At 44.6% G+C, this 25783-nt stretch overlaps 2 protein-coding genes across 5 annotated transcripts in view; both read right to left on the bottom strand.

Annotated features, from left to right (window-relative positions):
- Window positions 1-37: 37 nt before the first annotated feature.
- Window positions 38-11953, bottom strand: SNORC (secondary ossification center associated regulator of chondrocyte maturation). 3 transcript variants are annotated; one of them, XM_088060895.1, is made up of 4 exons: window positions 10520-11953; window positions 9220-9380; window positions 1264-1446; window positions 38-565 (listed from the first exon to the last, which is right to left on the bottom strand). In XM_088060895.1, the coding sequence occupies exons 2-4, from the start codon at window positions 9290-9292 to the stop codon at window positions 456-458; spliced, it is 366 nt and encodes a 121-aa protein (XP_087917021.1). In that variant the 5' UTR covers window positions 9293-9380; window positions 10520-11953; the 3' UTR covers window positions 38-455. The 3 variants fall into 3 exon arrangements, with proteins under 3 accessions (XP_087917021.1, XP_005529617.1, XP_087917020.1); XM_005529560.3 differs by having other exon boundaries at window positions 42-565; window positions 1264-1449; window positions 9220-9333; XM_088060894.1 differs by having other exon boundaries at window positions 43-565; window positions 1264-1449.
- Window positions 11954-12086: 133 nt separating this feature from the next.
- Window positions 12087-25783, bottom strand: part of GIGYF2 (GRB10 interacting GYF protein 2) — a 75624-nt gene continuing 61927 nt past the window's right edge. The window contains exons 20-30 of one of the 2 annotated variants that reach the window (XM_014258291.2): window positions 25511-25672; window positions 23604-23705; window positions 20731-20889; window positions 19338-19574; window positions 18648-18770; window positions 17822-18025; window positions 17494-17699; window positions 17033-17187; window positions 16438-16607; window positions 15966-16113; window positions 12087-13864 (exon numbers count right to left, since the gene is read on the bottom strand). In XM_014258291.2, coding sequence (XP_014113766.1) covers window positions 13797-13864; window positions 15966-16113; window positions 16438-16607; window positions 17033-17187; window positions 17494-17699; window positions 17822-18025; window positions 18648-18770; window positions 19338-19574; window positions 20731-20889; window positions 23604-23705; window positions 25511-25672 — 1734 coding nt within the window. In that variant the 3' untranslated portion in view covers window positions 12087-13796. Of the gene's footprint in view, window positions 13865-15965; window positions 16114-16437; window positions 16608-17032; window positions 17188-17489; window positions 17700-17821; window positions 18026-18647; window positions 18771-19337; window positions 19575-20730; window positions 20890-23603; window positions 23706-25510; window positions 25673-25783 lie in introns of those variants that run through there. The other variant, XM_014258296.2, reaches the window with a different exon arrangement.

Genomic DNA, 25783 nt, shown 5'->3' with positions numbered 1-25783 from the left:
GTCTCCTTCCTCCCCTGGACTGATCACTTATCTCTTCCCCAGTACCCTCTTGTGCAACTGGCCCAAATGCAGTGGGTGAAAATGGGGTTGCACATGAACAACCCTTCCCTAGGAAAGTTGTGCAGGGAGATGCCCAACACTGTTACCATCACCTAGACTAGACCCAGAAGGGCCCTTTTGAGCTCCCAGCTCAAAGCCACACACTGGCACAGGCTCCTCCTGCACAGGGTTGACAGGCCCTGCCATGTCTGTATCACCCAGGAGATAAACACACACACACACACAAACCAAGGGCAGTGAGCACTTGATGCAGCCTGGCTGCCCAGCACAGGGCCTGCAGTGCTTTTCCTGTTATCCAGGGCACTACTCCCCCCAGGGTCCCAGGCAGACAGTTCAGGAGCAGTTTATGGTTGGAGACAGCCCAGTTGTGTTAACAGAAAAATCTTTTATTGAGTTCAGGAGGCTGAGAACTTTCTCAGTGTGATGATGACCAAGGCCACAAGCACAGACGTACCCAGGAGGGAGGCGATGACAATGGCACCAATAGCTCCAGGCCCCAGCGAGCCTGCAGGAACAGAGAAAAAGACATGAGGTCAGCAAAGGCCATGGAGCCCAGATGGCAAGGGCTCCAAGGATCACCCCACATCCAGCATGTCCCCAGGCATCAGGCCACACTCCTATCATGGAGCTCCCTGCAGTGGCCATGTCCCATGTCCTCACACAACCCAGGTGTGGTCCTGTGCACCTTTGGGCAGGGGGCTGTAGCCAGCCACCACCATCTCAGCCAGCTCCCAGTGACAAGGACAGCTGCCACAAAGTGGGTTGGTGGTGTGCAGCTTTCCTGCTAACACACCAGGAGAGTTGCTTTGCTTGTGGCAGAACCACATTTCAGCTGGTGCTTGCTATCAGTCAGGAGCCCCGAGCCATGAAAGGCACTCATGCTCCCTGTCCAGGGAGCTCCCAGCATGCTCTGTCCTGGAGAGCCCTACCTGCACTCAGGGCAGTTTTCAGGGCAGGTGCCTGCCATGACAGGTCATGGGGCAGGAAGAAATGTCTTGGAGCCATCTTGGGGCTGGCAAGAGCTCTGCAGCAGAGGCTTTTCAGCAGGGAAGTTTCCACAAGCAGGCAAATAAAACCCTCCCCAGCAGTGTGGCTTTAACCTCTCCTGGGAGAAGACAGGCCCACAGGGAGCAAATCCACCGTGAGGCCATCCCAGGCTGCCGCGGGAGCCAGCCGCGGGCAGTCCCTCTCGCAGCCACTCACCGTCCCCGGCGTCCAGCCGGTGCAGCTGGGTGGTGTCCTCGGGCTCCAGCTCCGAGGTGTACGGGGGGAAGGCAGTGGCGTCCGACAGCCGGGCGGGGTTGGTGGCAGCGTCGAAGGGACCGGCTCCGGAGGGCAGCTCGGGTGGCTCGTTCCAGAGGGTGGGAACCGGGTCCTGCGGGTACTCTGCTGGAAGACAAGCACCCCACAGGCATGGGGGGCCCGGTCAGGCTACTAGTGATAACCACAGGTCCCCAGGTGCCTGCCAGGTGCCTCTGAGGTGCATCAAGGGTGACCTGCACACTGAGAATCCCGGTATTGCAGAGGCGTCCTCTGAGGGACATCTCTGCTGAGCAGCCATACCCAGAGCAGCCAAAGGCAATGCTTCTGTGGCAACCTAGCATATACATAGCACACACGAGACAACACAGAATGCCCTGACACCCTGCAACCTCTGCTCATGCACAAACGGGCCCCACATGAACATCCACAGCTGGTTTGCTCATGGATGCCCTTGGGACTGGGCTGGGAAGGGCTGCCACACTGCCAAGAGGCAGAGGCCACCAGGCCACCTGTGCTGGCCAAATTCACAGCATCTCAGGGCCCTTTTGTCCTGCACCACCAGCCCATGCAGTGCAGGATGCTGGAGGTGCTGTCACAGCACAGGACATGGCTCCCCCAGACAGGACCCCAGAGCCTCGACTCCCCCCTGCTGCACCCCCGCCATACCGGGGAGATGAAAGCCCGGCTGGGTTCTGTTTAACATTACCACTCGTCTCCTGTTATTCCTTCCTGCCGTGGGTCAGAGACCAAGCCAGAGAGCCCTCCCTGTGTGTGGCTCACTGAGCACTCCCTGTCAATGCCCAGCCTTGTTCAGGTGGGCTCTGGCAGGAGCAGGAGACATTCCACAGCTCCCTGCTGAAACCACTGGGAATGTTGCACTGGGATGAGGAAAAAAGCAGGAGGGAGAAAAACGAACAACATTCACTGCCAGGGCCCACCTGAACTGACACAATGGTTATCAGGACTGGGAAATAGGGAGTCAAAAGCTGGAGAAAGCACACGGGTTCCCTGGGGCAAGGCACAGAGGTGCCCCAGGCACCCCAACTCTGGTGTGTGAACCTTGGTGTACCAGAGGCACTTAAGACTTGTCCCAGGCTCTCTGTAGCCCAGGAAGAGAGATGGCAACAGCACGTCTTGGCAGTGCCAGCCCCAGCTTTAATCGCCTGGAGCCCTCCTTGTCTCCTGCAGACAGAAGGCACTGTGGGAGGAGAGCAAAGAGTCCTGATTAATGGGCTGCACCACACTTTGTTCTCCCTTCAGATCCCCCCCTGGAACAGGAGGGCCAACACACTCACCTTTCCTGCTGGTACAAACCTACTGAGAACTTATTGCAGGGCTTGCATAGAAGAGTAGCTCCCACCATCCCCAGAGCGATTCCAGGCTGACCACAATCTTGGGAACACAGCAAAGTTCTAGACTAGTTTGGAAAGCTCTTTCTACAGGTGGAAAAGCTACAAGGTATCCAGCGAGACAGCTGCCAGGTTTAATCCTAGCCCAATGAGCATTGACAGAGACAAGTTTAAGTCCCCAGCGTTCAGCCCGTGCAAGTTAGACCCAGGCAGGAACCCAGTCAAAGCTAGGTGTAGCAGAGAACACACTGTCCTCACGCACTTGGTACATCCATGGTCTGTGCACCAGAGGTGGCATCTCGGCTCCCCTGTACAAGCACACAGATTTGTGTTCCACAAGAGCTCCCCACAAACACCCAGGTCTTTGCAGGGCCCTTCCCCTCCTGTGCTGCAAAACCAACCAGCAGAGCTGAAGACTCATATCCCATCCCATAGCTCTTCCAAAAAGTGCCATTTCCAGTGGACCTCTCTACTTTAAATCCTATGGTTTCACTGCGAGAGAGTGGAACAGGAGGAAATACAGAATTCATGTAGTTAATGCAGGAGAGAACCAAGCAGAGCTGAGCTATTTAGCTGGCAACAGTGGCATGGGAAAGCTGTTGGTTTATGAACAGACCAAACATACAGAATGCTTTGGAAGCCCCAGCTCCAGGCTGCTTTTTTAAGGGACAAACTCCATACAGAAGAGCCACACTCCAGCTGTGACCTTCCTGACTCTGTCAACACCCCCAGGACCAGAACCAACACTGCCACTGAACCCATCTGGCACAGCAACACAGTGCTGGGAAGAAAGTCTTGCTTCCTTTCCCAAGAACGTTTGTTTTTTTCTCCAGAGCTGTGCATTTGCCTTGTGTGTGACCAGGGACTGGTGTTAGTTCAGATGATCTGTAACAGATGCAGGCACCATCCAAAGGAGATTGTATGACCTGGGCTGGGCCTTCCCAATCCCCGCTCTCAAAGGGATGAGGAGGGAGCACTGTCTTCCAACCACAGGTGCCACCAGACCCAGAGGTGCCAGAAAGTCTCTCTTGTTCTCAGTGCTTCTAACTCCTGAAAAAATTTCTGGCAGCTCTCTTTAAGCAGGGCACAGAGCTTATTTTTGATAGCCAAATACAGAAGAAACAGTCTAATTTGTTTATGATCTCCATGATTTTTAAAAACTTGGATGGCTGCTGGACATGTATTTTGTTAATTCCCCTCATCAGACCGACACACACTTTCAGTTTGCCCACACAGAAAGGGCAGAATGTGCTTAACATGCATTTGCTGTCCTGAGTTCTTGTGGTTTTACCCTACCAGCACTTCAGCCCAGGGAAACACAACCCCTTTCAGTCAGGTCTGGTGCCTCAGGAACACTTGTGAGCTCAGAGGCAGCAGCAGATTCCTGCATACACATCGCATGAAGTACCTGCAGCTGAGCCTCCCCAGGAGCCAGGGCTTGATGCTGGTCCCCTTCTCAGCTCCTGCCCCTCAATGCTGCTGCTGCAGGTGCCAAGGGTCCTGCCGCAGGCACACAGGTGGGGGAACACAAAACGAGATGCAGGTTCCTCCAGCACCCATTGCTGCAGCCTGGGAGATCATCTGCTCATAACCAGCACTGTTCTCTCCACGTTTCTCCTTTGATTTTCCCTCCTAACCTAACAGCTCATGTCCTCACATGCCTCCACTCTGCCAGCTGAGAAACCCAAACACCCATCCAGCAGGTTTCTTTAACAAGCAGAGGTTTCCCACCTGCTTCCCTGACAGTCCCAATGAGTGTCAGATCTCTAATGGACCCACATCAAATGCCACAATCCCATTTCAGTCCCTTGGTAAAAGCTAGTGATGGGAAGGACAGGGTTTGGGTCAGGTACCAAACCCCAGCACATGCACACTATTAATAAAGTCTCATGTCTCAAAGTGAGACACAAAGGCCTTTTCCAGCCACCTGTTAGATAGAATCTGGAGATTTTAAGTACAGGCAGGGGACCCAGTTCAGGAGGTTCAGTTCTCTGCTCTGCTACTGATGTTTTTTGTGACCACCACAAGTCCTGCTCCTCACAGGCTGAGTTTCTCTATGCATGAGCAGGATATCAGGATCTAAACATGATTTACAGAGAGAGCAGCACCAGAGTGGCCAGGTCTTCCTGCCCACACCATCGCCATCATTCTGACTGTGACAAGGAGGACATGGCCTGTGAACCTCAACAAATGCCTCAGTGACAGCTCTGGACCGAGCAGCAGCCTTTCCCAAGGGCAGGTTGAACGGAAGCTCCATGGCCATGGGGCAAGAAACAGAATTCTCAACGTGTAAAAACACCCAAACATGCTGCCATCTCCAGGGAGGGAGTGCAACCAAGAGCTGGAAACTTATTACTGAAGGTAAGGTAGTGCATGGCTTTCCTGTTCACCCAAGAACTTCGTAGAAATAAAGAACTAGCAAGAAACACATCATCCATCACAAGACCAGATGTTTAACATCTGGGAGAAAGCCATGCATTAGCTGTGCTGCCATCAGTCTCAGGACCAGTTCTACCTCTAGAAAACTCCCATGGTGCACTCACATGGTTTGCTTGCCCTGGAGGGACTTGGCAGGGGCAGCCAGGGGCACATGGAGGGGCTGCCAGGCTGCTGAGGCACACGAGTGACCCACCACTGCCAAGGCTCTGTACCTCAGTGCAAGCTGTTCCGGAGAGAGGGAAGCCTCCAAGCTCTGGCACAAATGAGCTCTTCCCCAGCATTAGCTCTGTCTCAGCACTGAAGCACAAGCTGAGGGCAACTGTTGCTTTCAGACTAGCAGTAAAAGCCTTTTCATGAGAAACAAAGTTGGAGAACACCAAGGAGAACAACATGCAATAATCTTATTGGAGTTTTACTGGAGATGGAACTGGACAAAATGGACTAAAATTATTAGAATGTTTTGCAGAAGGCCAGGTGGATGATGGTAGTTCTTCCTTCCCACATGTTAACACTACAAATTGTCTTATTTTAGGGAAATCTCTTTGCTGCACTGTCTTCTCCCTCTCCCTAGCACAGGTTAGTTATAACTGAGGTGAGGAAACGGGAAGAAAATATCAGTTATCATAAGGAAATACATGATGAGCTTTCCAAGTGATGCAGGGGCCAGTGAAACTCCAGACACATGGGCTGTAGAAAGACCTACTGGGGATGATGGCAAAGGCAACTTTACAAAACTGCTATTTCCATGCTCAGAAAGAAGAAGGTGGGGTGAGCTGCCACCACAGTGACATGGTAGCCAGTACCCCAGGTACTTAGTGACTGGAAGAGTCACTACAAGTGACAGCCCTGGGGGAAGACAACCAGACCCTCCCCACAGGCCACCTGTAAGACCTTATGGGAGGCAGGTATGGCCATGTCACATCATTGCCCCTGGAGGTTACTTGCCACTGGCCAGTAGTCTTCACACAAGCTGACTGCAGCACCTCATCATCCTCACTCTCCGCCTCCAACCTAGCTCCTTATTCAGGAGTCAATACCAGCATTAGAAATTCATAAGGAGTACTGGAGCAGAGCAAGGTTGAGTAATGGCTTACAAAGTCCTGGTTTAAGTCTGGACAGATCTGCTGGAACAATGACATCTTTTCCTGAAATTTGCCAAACAAAACCTATTTACCACTATCCACGTTCTAATACTTAAGCTTTAAAAAACTTCCTAAAAATCTCCTATTCCCCTGCAGTTGAAAACAAACACACACAAGCTGCTACAGAAAGATGTCCCTGGTCAAGGTGTTTTCCTGTGTCTTCTCCTTTAGTGTGTGTGCTCTGTTGCTTTTTCCCCCAGACTCATTCTGATGTGCTACTGCAGTAAAAGAGATTTCCACATTACCTCAAAACAAGCTCATGAGCCCACATGTGAGTTCAAATACCAAATATACACAATTCAGAAGCCAGCACCTTGCAAAGGCTTTGTACTAACTTCCTTAGTTACTTACTTCCTTTGGAGCTCTGAATCCATTATAGGAGTTGAAACTAGGTTTGCTGATAGGGAAAAAAATAAAAATCAGCTCTTTATCCTCCTGTGCTCTACACCTACATGCCAGTTGGGTTTGGAGAAAGAAGAAGAGAAGGCTTAAATTTGCCACAGATCCTTAAGCTGGCCGGTTCCTGTTGCATCCAGCTGATGGGGACAAAAAGGGTTAATGATATGCTTGGTTGCTTCCCCACCTTTGACAAATGTGACCTTGGAAAGAGCTCAGTAAATAGGAGAAGTTCACACTTTCAACAGTTTGCAGAGCCCTGACCATGCTGTCCAGGAACTCAGACCAGCTGGGCAAGCAACCAAAAGAGAGAGGAGACTCATCCTGGGCATGGGGTCTGCATGACCAGCACCAGCTGCAGACCTCTCCCAGGCAGAGCCGCTCCTGCTTGCTCTGGAGGGCTCTGCCGGGGAGAGTCAGAGGTGCTGAGACGAAAGGGCAGGGGCTGGTGAACTCTGAGGCCAGCAAGGGGCTGTCCAGCCCCAGGTGGCCATGGCAGGCACAGGGCCAGGGCAGGGCTGAAAGAAGGCCTTCAGCAGCAGCACAAAGGGCAGCCTGTGGCGGGCAAGGCCAGAAGCTCCTGCGTGCAGCAACTGCAGAACTGCGGTTCTGATGGATGCTAAGTAAACTTGTTTACAGAAAGGCAGAGCTGTGTGTGTATGTGCTGAGACCAGAGGGCTGTCTGTGTGCCCTTCCCCTCTTTGTCTGCACCAGGCCTGAAATTTCCTTTCCTAATGGAGTAGAAGAGAAAAATTTCCACTGTTACTCAAAGCACCTGTACTGGGGGAAGGAACTCTCCATGTCTAATGCAGCAGAGACTCATTCTGCTCCTGGGATGGCTTACTGTCCAGGCTGGTTCCCTCCTGTCCTCTCTGAGGGAGCAGGGAACAACCTGTTAGAGGCCTTCAGTCTCAAACACTGCAGAGAAAGCACAGAATCCCTCCTACACCCCAAGATCTGGATGTCACACTCCCCGGTACAAAGCCCTTCAAGCCTCACTGCGTGACAACTCATCCAGTAACTGGATCAAGGAAATTTGGGAGAAGTGGCACAGGATGGCAGCACCAGGCACAAACCACAGCTGTAATGCCAGAGCAAGCACATCAAAAAGCTGGCAAGGAGCGGGGGGGGCAGAGCAAATGCACCAAATATCGGAAATTTAAAACAGCACAGAAGAGATCCCAGCTTGGAGAGGAAGCAGATTGAATTCTCACTTGAAATCAATCACTTCCTGCAGAGTGAAATACTGCTAATGATTAAGAAAAGACCTTACCTGGTATGGGGAAAGAGCATGGCCAGTGCTGCTGAGAGCAAGAGCGAGACACAAACTGAAACTGTGCTAAAGTGATTAATGTTACACTGTATAAAAAAAAAAGCTCACAGTTTAAGAAGGAAAATATCTATTTTTTAGTGCTCATGTCTTAGTTAAAGATTTCGCAGCACAAAGGTGTCCCAGAAGAAGATACCAGCTGCACTAATTCTATTCCTCCACCCACAGATGTTCCAGCCAGGCACTGCAGTGAAGTCCCCTACCCATATGAAAGCTCCTTTAAAAATAATTCCATAATTTGATCTCCTAGACAGCTGGCCAGGATCTCCCTGAGAAGAGGCAAGATGCTCAGAAGAAACTGGGAGAGAACTGCAAAACAATGTTACTCCTGGTCTTGGAAGGCAGGACAGGAATTTGGGAAAATAAAGGCTGTGCTTGTAATCTTGGTCCCAACCATCTCTTCAGTCTCGCCTCCACTGCAGGAAAGGCTTTGGGGGAAGCAATTCCTCGGTAGAGTTTCCACTTGTACACTCGGAGCCCATCAGTGCAGTGGGTATGGAAATCAGTTTTTCCCCAGCTGTAAAACCCACCTCAGAACGGCAGCTTTTGAAGCTGCCTGTGCCCACAGCTCCCTGCAGCCAGCACAGCTCTGCTGAAGGCAGTAGCAGATAAAATTGAAATTCATAAGAATCCCCAGAAAAACGGTGCCTTACACAACAGGCATCTCTCCCATTCTTCTGCCCATCACTTCACTGAGTGCAGAGCCAGGCACCTTCCCTGCACTGCCCTGGTGCCCCAGATCCAGAGCAACTCTGGAAAGATGCACACCTTGGCTTTGGGCTGAGGTTTTCACACACTTCCTTAGCTCTGCCTAAAGCAGCTGCTGTGCTCTGCTGTAATCAAGAGCACAGAAGGAACCAGGAATTGACACAGAGGCTTTAGCCAAAGAAAAATGTTTCTTTCCATAACTCTAATTTCTTCCTGCCATTAAAAGCTGAGGGACAGCCTGTCCCATCAGCTGCTGAGAGGTTTTCCATCTCCTGTTGATTGATGCATCCACTGACCCCCACCCACCAATGCTCACATAGGTACTACTGCCATTCTGCTTAGGAAAAGTTAAAGGATTTTTCCACTGAAAATACATTCCTGCTCACCAGCAGCAAACAAAGCTAGTTTCCCTTAATCAATTATAATTCAATACATATTTAGTGATGTTTTCAGGGAAGGGAGAAGAGAGAGGGACAGTGTAGTAAAGGATATCCCAAGCTTTTGGGCTTTAAATACAAATAAAGCTCCTTACCTGCCAGCACAGCAGGGACCAGGATGCTGCACAGCATTAGCAGGACCAGGTGAAGGACTCTGTGGTAGGGCATGGCTTCCCTCAGGAAAAGAGTCAGCAGGAATCCTTAAAACTCTTCAAAGCACAAAACAACTCAGAAATGTCACTGTTGTAACAAAAAACTTGTTCAGTCAGGTAAAAAAAAAAAAAGAAAAAGAAAAGAGGAAAAAAAAAGAGGAAAAAAAAAGAGGAAAAAAAAAGAGGAAAAAAAAAGAGGAAAAAAAAAGAGGAAAAAAAAAGAGGAAAAAAAAAGAGGAAAAAAAAGAGGAAAAAAAAAGAGGGAAAAAAAAGAGGAAAAAAAAGAGGAAAAAAAAAGGAAAAAAAAGAGGAAAAAAAAGAGGAAAAAAAAGAGGAAAAAAAAGAGGAAAAAAAAGAGGAAAAAAAAGAGGAAAAAAAAGAGGAAAAAAAAGAGGAAAAAAAAGAGGAAAAAAAAGAGGAAAAAAAGAGGAAAAAAGAGAAAAAAAGAGAAAAAAAAGAGAAAAAAGAGAAAAAAAGAGAAAAAAAGAGAAAAAAAAGAGAAAAAAAGAGAAAAAAGAGAAAAAAAGAGAAAAAAAGAGAAAAAAAGAGAAAAAATAGAGAAAAAAAGAGAAAAAAGAGAAAAAATAGAGAAAAAAAGAGAAAAAAGAGAAAAAAGAGAAAAAAGAGAAAAAAAGAGAGAAAAAAGAAAAGAGAAAAAAGAAAAGAGAAAAAAAGAAAAAAAAGATAAAAAAAAAAAAAAAGAGAAAAAAAGAGAAAAAAAAAGAGAAAAAAAGAGAAAAAAAAAGAGAAATAAAAGAGAAAGAAAAAGAGAAAAAAAAAGAAAAAAAAAGAGAAAAAAGTTTGCTAAAGCAACCGTGCAGAGAGAGTGCAAAGCCCAGCAGAGCCTCACTTGCTCTGGCTCCAGGAGCACACCTCCTCCCAAAGGCAGCTCCACCCTCCCAAACTTGTGCCTAAAACCCCATAGGCAGCAAAGCAGAGCCATCAGGACCCTGCCAGGCCACTGCACACACGAGCAGCTGTTGGTGAGCCCTTCCCAGAGGCCATGAAGATGCTCCTGGAATGCCTTCCCTCGGGCAGGCCATCCCAAATCACAGAAAATAACACAGGAGCCATTGGGGCAGCTCAGCCTGAGACCAAGCAGCCCATTCGAGGGCTCTGCTCTCCCTCACTGTGCAGGGTGGGGAGAGCAAAGAACAAGGGCCTTAATCTTCCGAAGCTAAAATGCTCTGACACGGAGCCAGAGCAGCTCCATGGCATCCTTGTTCCTGGGTGGAATACTTACAGAGCTAGCCTGGGAGCCATGGGTGGTCTCAGAACTGCTGTCAAGTGCTCCAGGAGAGTTGCCTTTGGCAGGCAATGGCATCCTCCTCAAATCCCAACTGCTCAGGCACCACCTCCTCCTACCAGCCTCTGCCACTCTGTCCCTGCCTGCCTCGGGGGCTCACGGCAGTTCACAACATAGAAAACCCAGGTTTGTTTCAAATCACATTTGCAGCAACAAAGAAAGGGGAAAGGTGCATAAAAAGGGGAACACTCCAGCTGATTGTAACAGAAGGAATTTCATGAGTGTTTTGGAGCTGATATGATGATGAATACTTCATGGTTTCCCATCATGTAATGAACACATAAACAGCTCCAATGTCAGTTCTTTATGCTCTGAAAGTATGACACAAGTAGTTTTGTCTTAAATTTCAGATTCAGATTTTTCTGCAGCACTCGCTTTGTTTCTTGGAGTCCCTATTCTCCCCATCCCTACTGATCCAAATTACTTGCTACATTAAAAGGGCCCTGTTTGTCACAGGAGGTGACAAGGCAATCACGTGGGCACACAATCTGTACATGCCACCACCTTACCTTAGTACTAAACACAGAAACCAGAGTATTTCAGCATTAAGAACAGTATTTCTTCCCCACTGAGCCATTATCTACAAATTCTCAGGAGCCAAGTGAAGTCCTCAAGGTCTAACAAATTATTGCATATTTTCCCTGCTTGCGTTTCTGCATTTTCATTTAGCAATAGAAGAGCTGTTCCTTTCCTGCTTCCCAGCAGAGCTCCAAACTAACAGGCTTTTGTTACTTGTAACATAGTGTAGAGCAGTCCAAAATTAGCTTGTAGAAATTAGATCATACCAGTAAAAAAACAGAAAGCACTTATGAACCACACACCTTATATGCTAAAAAGAGAAGATATTAAAACAGTCAGGTTATCAGCCTAAACACAAACTGTTCTCTCAGACATCAGACATTGTGCAAGGCTACTGTGTAAGTTAGGCCTTAGCATACTTATTTTCCATGGTCATGCGAATGGCAGGACATTTACCATTACCTTTACTGGGATTTTCCACACAAAAACAAGTAGAAAAAAAGGAAAATAACTCTAAAAAGAGAAACCTACAAGGTATCCCTGTGGACTTCAGGATGAGGGGAGAAATAAAACCTCTTATTTAGGGCAGTGCACTGAAGTGCATGGGGTGGGCACAGACTGGCAAAGAAGGCTCTGTGGCCAAGTGTTTGTGTTAAGAGCAAACCAGCCATGGCTTGATCTCCCCTGCATAAACAGCACCAGCATGAATGCACACGTTTCTCTACAGACAGTGGAGGAAAATTAAAGCTTTCTTGTTAGAAATTTCCAATATCAACTTACTGGTGTTTATTTGAACTCTAAAATTATGAAGTAGAAAAACCAACCAGTATTCCTCACCAGGGAAGAAATAAAGCAGCAGCTGCCGTTCCACATCCTGTGTATTTGCTTGTTGTTTCTTGATGAAAACTGATGCAAGTCAAGTTTAGGTGAATTTTAGCACCAGGAATTATCTCAATACTCAGCTTTGACAAAAGCAAGCAGAAAGTTTTCTCTCAGATATAATACAACCAGGTTTTATTTCTCTCTTTTTTTCCCCCCCACACTGGCAAAAGTTCAGAGGGAGTTTAAAGTTTTGTAAACATTTTAACTACCCCTCTTCCCCCTTTTATGAATTTACAAAGCAAAGGAGACAGGGAGACCAGATTTGCAACAGTTCCAAGTCTCTCCATGCTATTGGATCCAAAAACTATATACAAGTCTGCAGCAGTCTCTGTATAGTTACTGTACATGTTTGGGGACGGGGGAAGAGAGAGGAGGAGGAGGGGAAGGTGACCCCAAAAAATGAATAAACCAAACAAAATAAAATCCAAAGCCAAACTGCTCTTGAGCAACTCAAACTGTTTTCTTTAGGCAGTGATGACAGAATAACAGACACCTTTATACAACTCCACCAAAACTGCAGCATATCTCCCTTCGCAGGTTACACCCCTCTGGGGACGGGAGATGGGACCAGGGGGGTTCAAACTAAGTGCATTTGGCAGTTTTCCTTCTCTGTCGTTTGTGGTGTGTGTGTGGGGGTGGGTGGTTACGTGGAGCAGGGAAGGTGGTGTTAATCTTTTGGTGAGAGAGGAAGGTTATGACTCCATAAACACTTAGAGGTTATGGATCCCAGTGAAGGTGCATGAAGTACTTTTAAGGTGTAGAAGATAAGCAGGGCCATCATTGCACAAAGCTTCGTCCTCCAGTGTCTCTCTCCATGACGAAAGGGCATCTCTGCTTGATACCTAAGCACTGCTTCAAGTGACAACCAGCTGAGGCTGCTGGCACGTCTCTGAAAGCCAGGGTCCACCCTCTCCAGAGACTACAGATCCACACTGTAAAGATCCCACTGTCTCTTAAACGAGACAAATTTGCAGGAAAAGAGCTCAAAATAAACTGGTCCTAACCCTCTGAAGGTAGCACTTAAGGGGAAAATTCAGCCTGAAAGAAGAGATGCCACCCCCCTTTTTCCAGAGCAGAAGTCCCCACTTGTCCAGGAAGGCTGGAGAATGCCGATGACAGGAACTCCACCAGCTTCAGCATCACCACCTAATGAAGACAGACTTGAACTTTCCCTCCAAAAATTATGTGCTGAGAAGAGCTGGCAGGGGGTGTGCAACTTCAAACCAACCCAAGCTAATCTGTGCCCACTACCGCCCCTCTCCTGTTGCCAGTTTCTAAGGGTAGCTTATGAATGCAGCTCCTGGCCAGGAGAGCACCTCTTGCCCTGATGGAGCAGCCAAGTCAGTATCTGTGTGGCATTTTGGTTTTGACCAACATCTGTTAACCACAAACTCTCTCTCAATCTCTCTCTCTCTCTCTCCATATGACTGCACATGTTGGATGTGGTAAGAGTAACCAGGAGAAGGAAGCAATGCTTTGCAGAATCCCAATTGATTTTTTTTCCAGGTATGTCAGCAGAATGAATCACAGCACAGTGAAAGCTTGCTGCCCAATTCAGCCTTGCTGGGAAACAAAGCCTAACTCCCACCCTCCCGGGACTCTGAACCAAGTCCACTTGAGTGGGCTGACAGTAGGAACAACGCCTGTGCAGTCCTGGGCAGAAAGGGTTTGCTGGGGCCAGAGAAAGCAGCCTGAGATGATTGATCCTGTGATTCACTGCGAGGCAAAGAACAACACAAGGTGGAGAGTACGATGTCCAAACGGAGAATCCATGGTTAACAGATGCAGGAAAAGCCAGTTGATTTGCACATGCTCAGTAGTCTTCCAAAGTCTCTATTTCTCCCATATTGAGCCGCTCTGATGAAGCATTCACTGAAAACCCTGTGAACCAAGAAGGACCGGTTAAAAATCTGGCTGTGGCAAAGTGTACTTGATACAAAACATCTGTTATGTGCAGTACCACGTGTAAGAGAAAGTAAGAATCTAGGGGTAGCTCAGGAAGGCTACAGATGCAGTCACACAAACTGATTTTTTCCTGAATAAACTGAAGATAATCAACTGTATATCTAGACAAGCATCACTTAGACTTTAAAACCAGATCAGAAGACTGTTTTCAAGTTCCATTTAAAAAATGTCACCTGCAGAGCCAGTACGAGACACATCCATACATGGTGGCAACATGGCTCTGTAACATCTTGCAGGCTTAAGTCAACTGGCTCTTGGAAGTGGCTGTCAGCACCATATTTACATGGTCTGAGAAGCAGAAATGGGCATTCTGAGAACTTGGAATCCACATGTGGAATCTTGTTCTCATGCTTCAGGAGTTGTGAGCAATTTCACCCTTTAAAGTCTCACTGCATGTACCTATGAAATTTAGTACCAATTACATCAATTTCCATGCTTTTTTTACAAACTTCAATCTCATGAGTACAACATGAAAACGTACAAAGTTACCCAGGGCCATGCAGGTGGCTAGAGATGCACCCAAACTTCTACACAACTTTTTAGCCGTATGTGCTGAGGTTACGATGTACATGAGAAAAGTGTGAGAGTGAAAACACTTTCAACAAGGAAACAAACCAAATAAATCAAATGCAGCTTTCTTACTGAAATCCCCTTTTTAGAGCTCCATGAACCCCATATGGAGTATAAGAACAGGGAGAGTTTCCCTGTGTAAGGCTACTAAACACAAAGTTGACAATTCAGTGTCTTGAGAGTGCTACATTGGTTTGCTCTGTGCTAGACAACCAACTGCCTCACACTTCCAGGGGTAAGAAATGCTCTGTAGGCATAGGAAAATTGTTCTGGCTCCCTCATGTGGCAGTGTGGCCTAAAAGCATCTGAAATTACTTTGTAAAAGAGCAAGTGTATATGTTTTAAAAAGCTGCATGGGCTACTTCCTTTACAGTTGGAACTTATAAGTTGTATTTAGTGATTTCTTCTTCACATTACACCAGCTGGTTTGTTAATATATTCAACTGAGTACCCAGATCAGACTCAGTGGATGGGCACCTTGGGGTGGCCTAAGTCAGGATTCCACTGAGAAGTTCCATACACACCAGTGCAGAAATCACTGATGTAGTTGAAGTATTGGCTTTGGTGAGACCACAAATAGAAGACAGACAAAAACCAAAGGCAGGGTTCTGCTAGTGCCTTAAAAAAGCAGTGACTTCAGGTGGACAATACCTATCTGCTCTACAGCAACTGGGCTCAGCAGAAGCAGCACAACAAAGCCTGGCCCAGTGCAGTGCCCTGGTTTCCTCCCTGTCACACAGGGGACAAACGCAGATACATTTATTTCACACGAACACAACAGTGACCTGTCACCCCACAGTGTCCATGCACTCACACAATGGTCCTGTACCTTAAAAGCTACTTCAAAGAAACTTTTCCATTCCATCAGTGCTACAGGGGATGGTTAAAACTAGCCTCATGTAAAAATTAAGACACAGAACATAATAAATAAATAAAGGACTACTAATGATGTCATCATCTCCACAGTCTCCAGCTGAAAATCTGTGATCACTTCAAACTTTGCTGTCTTTTCTGACTAGGGTAGTGGTTAGCTCCTGGAAAAATTTGGCAAGGCCAAGGCAACCTCAGAAAGCTGCTCCTCAAAAAAGAAAGGAAAAAATGTTTTTCTTCAAAGAATGAATCAGCATTAAAGCAATAAATAGCCATAAGTCAGCTCAAAAGAGGAAAGGGAATTTAACTGACATCCCTGAACTACTTAGAGGTTTCCAGGTAATAACCCAGGTATCGAAGAGGCCATTACATAAGGGAAAGTTTGACAAAATTTTTCATAAGTACAGAATTTTTCAAATCATTAAATAAATAATACTATTAAAAATATTCTAAAGACATTCCAACTTTTCTACTCAAATTCAGTATTACCATTTAAGGTCAATAAGAATCCTCTAAATTCCTCAAAGCAAACCACCACTGCCCAATTAAACATCAATTTTTAAAAACTGAAACAGACCTAATAAGCTGGGATCTGCTCGAACCATTTTCTGTTTCTTCTTTTTCTTCCCGCTCTGCACAGCCTCAAAGTTGGACTGCTGGTTGTTGCTCTGATTGGTCTGAAAGACTGAATGTAGCGAACTGTGGTTCATCCCCCACACTGAATCCTAGAGAACAAATTAAGGAGAAGATTACAGAGCACAGTGAAGTCTGGCTTATTTATACACAAAATATTCAGAGAGCCCAAAACCCTTCCTATATCCACGTGATGTATCCACCTCATCTTCCCACAGCATTTCCCAGATCACCATGCAAAAACACTCTTTGACCTACAGTTGGCCTCAACTGTTAAGTTACAAAGGAAGCTTGATCCTGTGGTAAAACCTGGAAAGCAGTTTTATTGTCTGCATTGGCCAGGATGCTGATGAATCCAGCAGGGGTTCTGACGCTCCAGCCTCACAGTCCCCCAGGAAGAGCAGAGGCACCTTTACCTGCTGTTGCTGCTGTTGCCGCTGCTGACTGGCTTTCTGTTTGGCACGGCGCTCGAGGAACTGCTTGGCAAACTCCTTGGCCTCAGGAGTATCTCCAAGGTAGGCTCGGATGTAGTCATGGACCTCATAGGGAGACTCCACTTCCTTCAGGAAAGAAACAAACGTGGGAACTGCAAGAAGAAGGCAGACCATGAGCAAGTGCATGTTGACAGCAAACACACACATACAGTTAACATCAATGTCAGATTTCTGTGTCAAATATTTGCTGGTCTAGTTCTCTGCAATAAAGCCCCATCATGCAATGCAGAATGAAACTAGATCCTCATCAATCTGCCTAATAATGCTTCCATGACTACCAGAAATACTCAGGAGGGCTCTGGCTGACAGACTCCAGAACTTTTTCAAATCCCACTGATTTGCTATAGTTAGGACAATGAAAACCTAAAACGCAGTCAGTTCTTCTGGGTGCTATTTAATGATGTTCTTTTGCTAAGTGCATTGGAAACATTGGTTTGATGTCATTAAAATCCCTCAGAACTACTCTGGTCAGGAAACAGAATAGATATTGTTCCCCCCATTCCTTTCCATCTCTTACCATCTAAGTTGTTGGCTGTGTTGAGTGCGTGAAGCATCTGTTCACACCACTGAGTGAATCCATCCTGGGCTTTATTAACCCCCTGGAACAATTTCAACAGCTTCTCCTCTTCTTCTACCTTCTTGTTTTGTCTACTTGTAATACCTACAGATTTACTGAGGTAAAGAAAATACATAGAATTAGATTATCAGTTACCAGGCTTACCCATAGTACAGTACACAGTGCGACACTGTAAGACTATTTTACAAGAAGCAAACACTTTTTCAGAACAAAATGATTTTCTAACCAGGTGACAAGATAAACTGTGAATGGTCACCTATTAGCTATTTTTGTTGTTAAAACAGATCCTGAATGACACAAAGAAAAAACAAAGGGAAAACATGTGAACAAGTTCTAAGTGCCAAGTTATCATGCCAGGAGTGGCAGTCTTTGTTTGCAAAAGCTCCTTCCCCAGTTCCTACCTGAGGCTGGCATTGCTTTTATTTTTATTGGTCGAGTTACGAGGTCCCACTTCCTTCACTGCATCATCCCAGAAACCCATGTTTGAGTTTTTGGTATCGGCATTACTCCAGATGCTACTGACTAGGTCAGATGCCCACTGGTTGCTGGGATTAGTGTTTAGAGAGCCCCACACTGAATTCCCAATGCTGGTGTGCAGGTTAGAGTGCTGTTGAGAAATAACAAAGAGATGCTGGTTATTAGCACAGACCCAGCAGAAAAGACATGAACAGACAGAGGGAACTGGCATGGCTGCTTTCCTCCATGTACTGATTAAATAAATAATCGTACCGTGGTATTTCTGACTCTGTTTGGCTGCTGGTGCTGCTGTTGCTGCTGTTTCTGCATCTGCCTTGCCTCTTCCTGCTGTATCTCCAGCAGGGACTTGGTGGTGCCTGTTGGTTTGGTGACATTACCCCAGCCTGACAATTTCTGCTGCTGTTGCTGCTGCTGTTGCTGGAGGGCCTTCATTAGTTCACGCTGCTGGCGCCTTTGCTGTTGCATTCAAGACAAAAGTGCTTGTAAATACTTTCAGATGATCATTACTTTATTCAAAAGTGTAACTTGGAAACTGGTTTTAAACGGAATCCACTTTCTTCTAGAGAAGTCTGGCTGACCTATTACTGTCCTGGGCCATTACAGTTCCTCCAAAAAGGGAGACATGAGATAAACAGTGAATACAAATTGTTTATTAGCCTGGGGCAGACCAAATTTATCAAATGATGACTGCAGTCAGCTTCTTGGAATAACACCTTCTCTCCTACCACCTCTTATTCCCCCCCTCAACCCACTCTCCCTTTAAGTGCCCTGGTCTCATGAATATCTTCACACATGTTAGAATTTAGATGTGAAATAACTGCACTCTTTTGTGAATATATTACACTCCCAGGGTTAAAAGGCTGCAGTTTTCCCTTTCAGATTCTTGTACTAAGAAGCCATGAAAACTTCCACACAAGTGCTTACTGAACCTATGCCTGAAGAACAGGATTTTGAGTTATGCTATTTCAAAAAACATTCCTCATCCTCACCATTCCTTCTAATAACCAAAGTGACAGCTAAGCAGTCCCACAGCTGAGTCCCCTCTAACAAGTTGCACTCCGCTGCTGTCAGTGTTTACCTCTTCTCGGAGCTGCCGTTCTCGTTCTTCCTCTAACTTTTGGATTTCGGCCAATGACAGTGTGGTCTGGGATTGACAAGCTCCTGAATTTGATTGCTGACCCCATGTTGAAGATGACGGGAGCTGAGCCAAAACAGACATCATCAGGATTACAAAACATTTTAGAGAATGCTGCTGGAGTATAATCAGGAAGAAACGGTATAAACCCAGGGGAAAAGAAAGGCCACCTTTAAAGTTTAACAAAACCCTAGAAAGTACAAAATGGTATAATAAGAATGTATGAAAATGCAGAAAATATAAATGGTACATTCTTTGAATTGCCTCATGACACATCAGTCTTTGACACAGTGTATCAAGAATAATGTAACATCATTACCAGAAAAAAAGCAATTCATTTAGATTTCAAAGACTTTAGAAACTTTGCATGGGCCCTTGCTCATTGTGGCAAAAAGCCATCTGTGTCCATGTGTGATGCCCTCCCAGTGTGATTCTACTGACAGAACATTTTGGGGTTTTAATCTCTAACTTCTCTTTCTCCTTTTTCTCGATATCAACTCTTTACCCTCTTCCTCTCCAGACAGCTCATCCATCCCTGCTCTGCCCAAGCTACTACAGGCCACCCTAAATGCAGCTGGGGCTTTAACTTCCCATGCTTAGCTGAAAGGAAGTTAAGCTGCAGGAACAGGTTACCTTCATTTGTGCAAGTTGCTGCTGTTGCTGCTGCTGCTGCAGCCGCCGTAAAGCCTCCTGCTGCTGCTGCCTCTGCCTCATGATCTCCTTCTGGCGCTGGAGTTCCAGCTCCTTGCGCTTCCGCTCCTCCTCCTCCAGCCGCTGCCGGGCCGCCTCCTCCTCCATGCGCAGCCGGCTCTCCTCCAGCCGCCGCTGAGCTTCCTCCTCTTCACGCGCCCATTTGGCGGCCTCCTCTTCCTTCCCGGGACACAGAAAGGAATAAAGTCTAAGGAGACTTCACAGAATTTAAAATTCTCTTAACTCTGTGGCACTGATATTCTGACAAAACAGACAGGGACCTTGTTATCTGTAATCTGTGCTGTTTGGGTTATTTATTTACCTTTCCATTTCTCAGTAATGAAGTAATATAGTCTATATTCCCTAAAAATACATGTTTCCTCGTAATATGATCTATATTCCCCAAAAATACATGTTTCCCATTGCTCCAAAGAACTTGGATGAGAATGACATCTCCATAATTCACACCAGCTAATTTCTTACTACTTTCCTTTTACTAGATACACACCTTTCAGTCTGAGCTTCTGCTTGCTTATACTACTTACAGTACACTTTCAGTGGAATAAAACTTGGCAAAAATAACAGGAAAAAAGAGACAGGTGACAAAGATGGAGAGTTTACTGTTATTCCTCAATACCAGAGTTCCAGAAAAGACATTTCTGCTAACAAGTAACATAAATGGTGATGGACATCTTACACAGGAGGACCCTGAAAAGGCATTTTAAAACACTAACTGGGAATTCTGAAATGGACCTGGAAGTTAGTGTGAAGTCAATCACATTTCAAGATTAGCTTGACCAAGGGACTGTGAGAGTATCAATTAGGGGACTGGAAGTTCAAGTTTCCCAATAGGGACTTCTAATGCTGACCCCAAGGAGAAAAAAATCCTGTTAGTAAGAAAGAAAGTTGAAACTCTGGTAGTAGATACAGAATTGGCATTGCACAGGAAGACCACCAAAATTAATCATCTCAGATGACACTGAAGATAACAAAGTAAAGGCCCAGAGGGTGCTAATTCAAAACAAACTTAATCTAATACTGTACTCTGCCTCAAAACGAGTACAAATACTGTGCTGCAAAGCTATTCCTAAGGCTAAATGTGAAGGGAGAACACTCACCCCCACCCAAATCTCTTTACCTAAGGGCATATTGGATTCTGATTGTTTTGTCTGAAGTCAGGATACAGGTAAACAACCTTTTTTCACTCAACTCAATACTGTCTGCAAGCTCTGCTTTCTTTGACCAAAACTGATGGTCTCTCAAGTACTGATGCCTGTTTGTAGTGGCAGTCTCCATCATTAAACAGAAGAGGTCCCTTTTGCCATCCATTTTTCACCTGTTTACGGATTAACTCCTCTCGCTGACGTCTTTCCTCCTCCTCTCTTCTTCTCTCCTCCAATCTCCTAAGTGCTTCCTCCTGTTGTTGCCTCTCCTCTTCCTCCCGCTGCCGCCTTAGTGCAATTTCCTGCTCTCGTTGTCGCCTCAGGGCCTCCTCCTGGAGTTGGGATAACAAAATGTTAGTCTATAAATGCCATTTTATCAACAAACCACATCAGAACACAGATTACAGCATTGTCTGGCCAAATGAGTAGCCTCAAGAAAAGCTCCCTAGCTCCAAACTAAGCTCTACCAAAACATTGCATTAAGCACAACAAACCTACATGTTAACAAGTATTTCTGATGTAATGTACATCTTCTACATAAATTATTTTAATGGAAAACAGAAGACATAATTGCCTGTCTTTGATTCTAAGAAGAATGGTGTTGAGAATGACAACAAAAGGTGAGATTCCTCTTTTCACTATGCAGCACTAGAAGCTGGACATTAGATCTATAAATATTTTAATGGGTGGGTATCATTAACTCCTTTGGGGGGGAGGGGGCAGCTGTCAGCTCTAAGTTGGAAGATTTTCCTACTCACAGGAGTTTCTGAACACTGACTTTCATGAGCACTACGAAACTCAAACCATATCTCCAGACACCAGAAAGAAGCTGACACAGACCAGTGCACTCAAGAACAGCTACTTTTGAGGTCTCAAGGCCTTTGACTGGGCTCTCCCTAAACTATTTATATATTATGGGTAACAAGAGGCCTCTTAAGGACTTTGATTTTGGATTTTCCCTAAATTATTTAAATAGCTTCCAACAAATTATATTTTGTTTTCTAAGTACTAAAATAATTTACTTAACTCAAAAATTAAACATTTAGCACCCTTTCCTATCAACATAAACATTTTTCCAATCTGCTACTTGGGTTTTTTTGAGGAATAGGGACAAGCAGCTTCCTGTACATTGTCAAATGGGATCCCACCTGGGGACCTCTTCCACCACTTCTGACTTTCCCTTGCATAAAAAAGCCTTAGTTTTTGCAGCCTTTTCTGACCTCTGATGTCCAGCAACTGAGTTAAGGCTACCCTACTTTTCACCCCTTCTGTTGTCTGACTTACCCTACCAGCTCAACCTGAAGATCTTCATTTTTAGACCAGAACCTTTTTAAGCTTTTATAATTTTGTATTTTTTTTTAAATGCCCACTATAGCAATCACACCCCTACCATTTTTTTATAAGCAATACTCATAGGATGATCAGTGATTAATTGTGCAGCATGGATGTAAACTCTGGTAGATCAAGGAAGTTAATTGTGAAAACTAAGACCCTTTTATTCAATCTGGCACCAAAGCTTCAGGTACACACAGTAAAGATAAACTACACTACAGTTCCCTGGGGTTTTCTCTGACAGTGAATTTCAGATGCCTGCAACAAAACTGTCAGTAGACAGAACATCTTTTCTAAGCAATTCCATGGTACTGAATAGCTGCTAGCTGCAAGCCAACAATTCATTCATATTGCTGAATATCTCAAGTGGTTTGGTGCTGGATGTAAGTCCAGTAAGTGTGCTTTTCCAGTAGCTGGACATAGAACAATAGCCTGTGATTCATTTCTCATTAATCAAATCATTTTCAAGTGCAACACACACGACCTGAGCCATTTTTGAAATTTGGGCCTTTAACTGTATTAACTGGACACATGTAGTCAAGTCACAATAATCAAGCGTCCCCAATACAAATGCTGAAAAATTTCTGCATGCTGTATCTTTTATTGAAAAGGCTGCTGAGTAGGCTGGAGGTGCCAGTCATTTTTGTTTGCCTGGAGACCACAGAGCAGGATCTCAGCTCAGGAGTCCTCAGTGCCAGCCAGGCTGGAAGCTCTCACTGACACAGCATGCAGTACCTGGGAGAGATGAGCACTACCTTCCCCTTGGGAAATGAGGCTAGAACTGCCATGAAAAAAGCGGTACAGATCTCTTTGCTCAGGCATGCTAGCAGAAACACTGTTTTCTGTTTAATAACATCAGTAAAAATCTTCTCTCCCCTACAGAACTAGATGAACAGTGTTTTTTTACTGACACAAAGGAAAAAAAAAAACCTGTAAGATATGAAAAGCTGGGCAAGACAGCCTTTTTGCTGACTCTTCACAGCTATAAAAATGTTGTCTTAATATTTACTTCTGTATCTTATTATTTGAAGTTTTTGTTTGAGCATGTGACCAAAATTCAAAGCTCTCCAGCTTTCTGCCACTGACTGGTACGGGAAACAATCAATCCTCTGGCTCTTAGTGATCCCATGTTCATAGATTCCTGTTCCAAGACATTCCCAGTGCTCTTTAGCATCCTTCTTAGTAATTGTTTTCAAACATATGCATCTTGCTGCACAGACAGCTTATTTCAAATCTTTTAAAGTATCTGTAATATTACAAAAAAATCCTTAAGCAGCAATCCCCAGTTCAATAGACTCTGGATTTTTAAATAGAGAATTTTTTGTAGTTGATGACACCTGCAGTTCTGTTTGTCTATGTTACCACGACTCACAAATCTTTTTGCTCTCCTCTTTGAAACAAGTATTTTATAGGGAGAACTAAAGACATGATTCAGGGAAAACAATTATTAGCTGGTTATTAAACCTCAAATTTTGTTCCTGAAAGCAATCAATTATTACAAAATAGAAGATACCAGGCCAGAGACAAAAACAAAATACAGGAGGAGCTACACAAGCTGGGCATTACTGTTTGCAATTCTAGAGTGCAAAGTAATCGATGAAAACTGTGAACAGAACTGAATTCAACATTTCGTATGACATTTCATCCTACAGAATTGAATTTCTATTAGTTATTTTTTTATTTAGAATTCACCATCAACAGCATATTTACTAACCTTATATACTAGTCTTTTATGCAGTATTACATCAAAAGCCTTCCTGAAGTCCAGGCAGATTAAGTCTACTGCTTCACCCCTCTCAGCTCTCACTGTCATCTCCTCAAAAGAAGTTAATCAAATTTGTTAAGCATCATCTCCTCTGCATAAATCCATGCTAATAAATCAGTTCATCCCTGATTCTACAATGCCTTTCAGTACAGAATTCAGATTCAAATATTGACCAGTTTCTTTTTTTTAATACAGAATACAATGTTATTTTCTCTTTCCAGAGAAGTGCTTAAACTCTTTGTTACCTTTTAAAGACAGTACTGCTCAGAATTAAGCATTGTGGCAATTATTGCATTGGTAATGAACTAAAATACTTGCTGTTACTGCTTTTCAAGCCCGTTCTGCTTCCTTCGTGTAAATAGTTATTTCCCATGGCATCTCAGAACGGGAGAGTCAGACTGTTAACTGTACAAATCCAAAGTGGACAACAAAACTTTGGAATTTAACAGACATTGTTACACACAGAGGCAAAACTGTTAGTGAAAAGAAACAACCCAAGTCTACTTGAAGCCAGCACAGATGACACAAATTGAGTTACTTAATAGCTGAAAAATGTGTTCTTGTTATTGAACCAGATCTAAAGCAATCTATCTCAAAAGTTAAAACTTTTGTGTATAATATTGCTTCAATGTTAGTTTGACCTCAAGTGGAGGATGCTTTTCTGTACAGCATGACTTCCTGCAAAGTAGATACATTAAAGCAAGGAGCCATTTATTTGCAGATTTGATTCCAAAAGATACCATTAAATTATCTACATATCATATTGTACCAATTAAAATAGACCTTCTGTGACAAAACCCAAACCCTGAGTGAACAGAGATCTACAATGAACTTCCAAACAAAACCAGAGATTCTAGAGGCTTCCTCAGAAGTATCTGATCCTTACAGCAGGAACACGCTTTACAACTGCCTACCTAAGTTCATAAGAAATACTATAAAGGACAGATTTATTTAGTACTTTGGCCTGTTATTCATGTGGTACTTTTCAGGACATTTACTGACTAACTCCTTAGTGAATAAGTTCAGCCTTGTGCTTGCCCTTAGCCTTTACATGCGGAATGAAAACTAACTCTCACTGTCTCTCCCTCCTGCAACACTTAAGGAACAACTACATTTTCTTCCATACAGAATTCAGAAGTACGTGCTAAAAATGCCCAACAATAATGTCTCTATTTTGTAGTCTTAGATGATTAAGAACATACTACAATTCCTATATTCTTTCCCCTACTGCAACACTGACCACGTAATTCTTTTTAAGACATGCTTGATCAAACTACATCCCTTCCTTTCCCAAGTATCAACTCAAGTAAAAAAGCTGACAGACTCTCCTACCCAGATAATAATTTACTCAAAAAAATAATTTACTAAGTTAAAAAAAAAAGGGAAAAATAAGCTGAATGTCACATCACTTTTTGTCCACTATAGCCCTCTACCTCTTATTCATATGAAACAGCTGCTCAAGCTCCATCTACTCCAGAACATATCCTCATAAAACACTTGACTGCATAAATGGGAAATAAAGATCAAAACATGCACTAACTGGGCAACTAACTAAAGTCCAACATTGACATTAAAAAGTTGAGAGGGAATATTCCACATGGAATAAAGGCCCTGTGCTCACAAACAGAAACCTATCTTAAAGTGAAGCATCAAAGCCCATTTCTCAGCTTGCAGTTTGGGCTCTTAAAAAAAAATCAAGAACGGAAGAATCATAATTTAATATACTCACATGAAAAATATTAAAACTGTCTTCATACACACCTACCAAAGATTACTTAGACCCCACAGGATTCTTAAAGTGAGTTTTATAAAATATTATAATTAATTACAGATTAACTACATTGGGGAAAACTCACTTGCTTCCTGCGGGCCAGTTCTTCTTCTTCCCGTCGTTTCCTCTCATCTTCCTGCTGCCTCCTAAGTAGCTCTTCTTGTTGCCTCCGAAGCTCCTCCTGCCTTTTCCTCTCCTCTTCCTCTCGTTTGGCCCTCATTTCCACTTCTCTCCTCTCTTGCTCTAGCTACAATTCACATAAAACTATACTCAGATGCAGGTAACGTATTCCTACACCATTTCTTAGGGCAACTCTGCTGATATTATAGTAACAGCTTAATAGATGAAGCCTCTGACA

This window comes from Pseudopodoces humilis, chromosome 11 (assembly GCF_049639895.1).
Source record: "Pseudopodoces humilis isolate 2021_Gansu_Grassland_sample_001 chromosome 11, ASM4963989v1, whole genome shotgun sequence".
NCBI lineage: Eukaryota > Metazoa > Chordata > Aves > Passeriformes > Paridae > Pseudopodoces > Pseudopodoces humilis.
The sequence above is the reverse complement of the archived record's forward strand: the minus strand, read 5'-3'. Positions and strand labels throughout refer to the sequence as shown.

Bases quoted from the DNA above. Each gene is read 5' to 3' on its own strand.
- SNORC (XM_005529560.3), bottom strand. From the start codon at position 9,292: ATGCCCTACCACAGAGTCCTTCACCTGGTCCTGCTAATGCTGTGCAGC. The intron at 1,450-9,219 runs GTAAGGAGCTTT...CTTGTCTTCCAG, and splicing joins GGTCCCTGCTGTGCTGGCAG to CAGAGTACCCGCAGGACCCG. The intron at 566-1,263 runs GTGAGTGGCTGC...CTGTTCCTGCAG, and splicing joins CCGGCTGGACGCCGGGGACG to GCTCGCTGGGGCCTGGAGCT.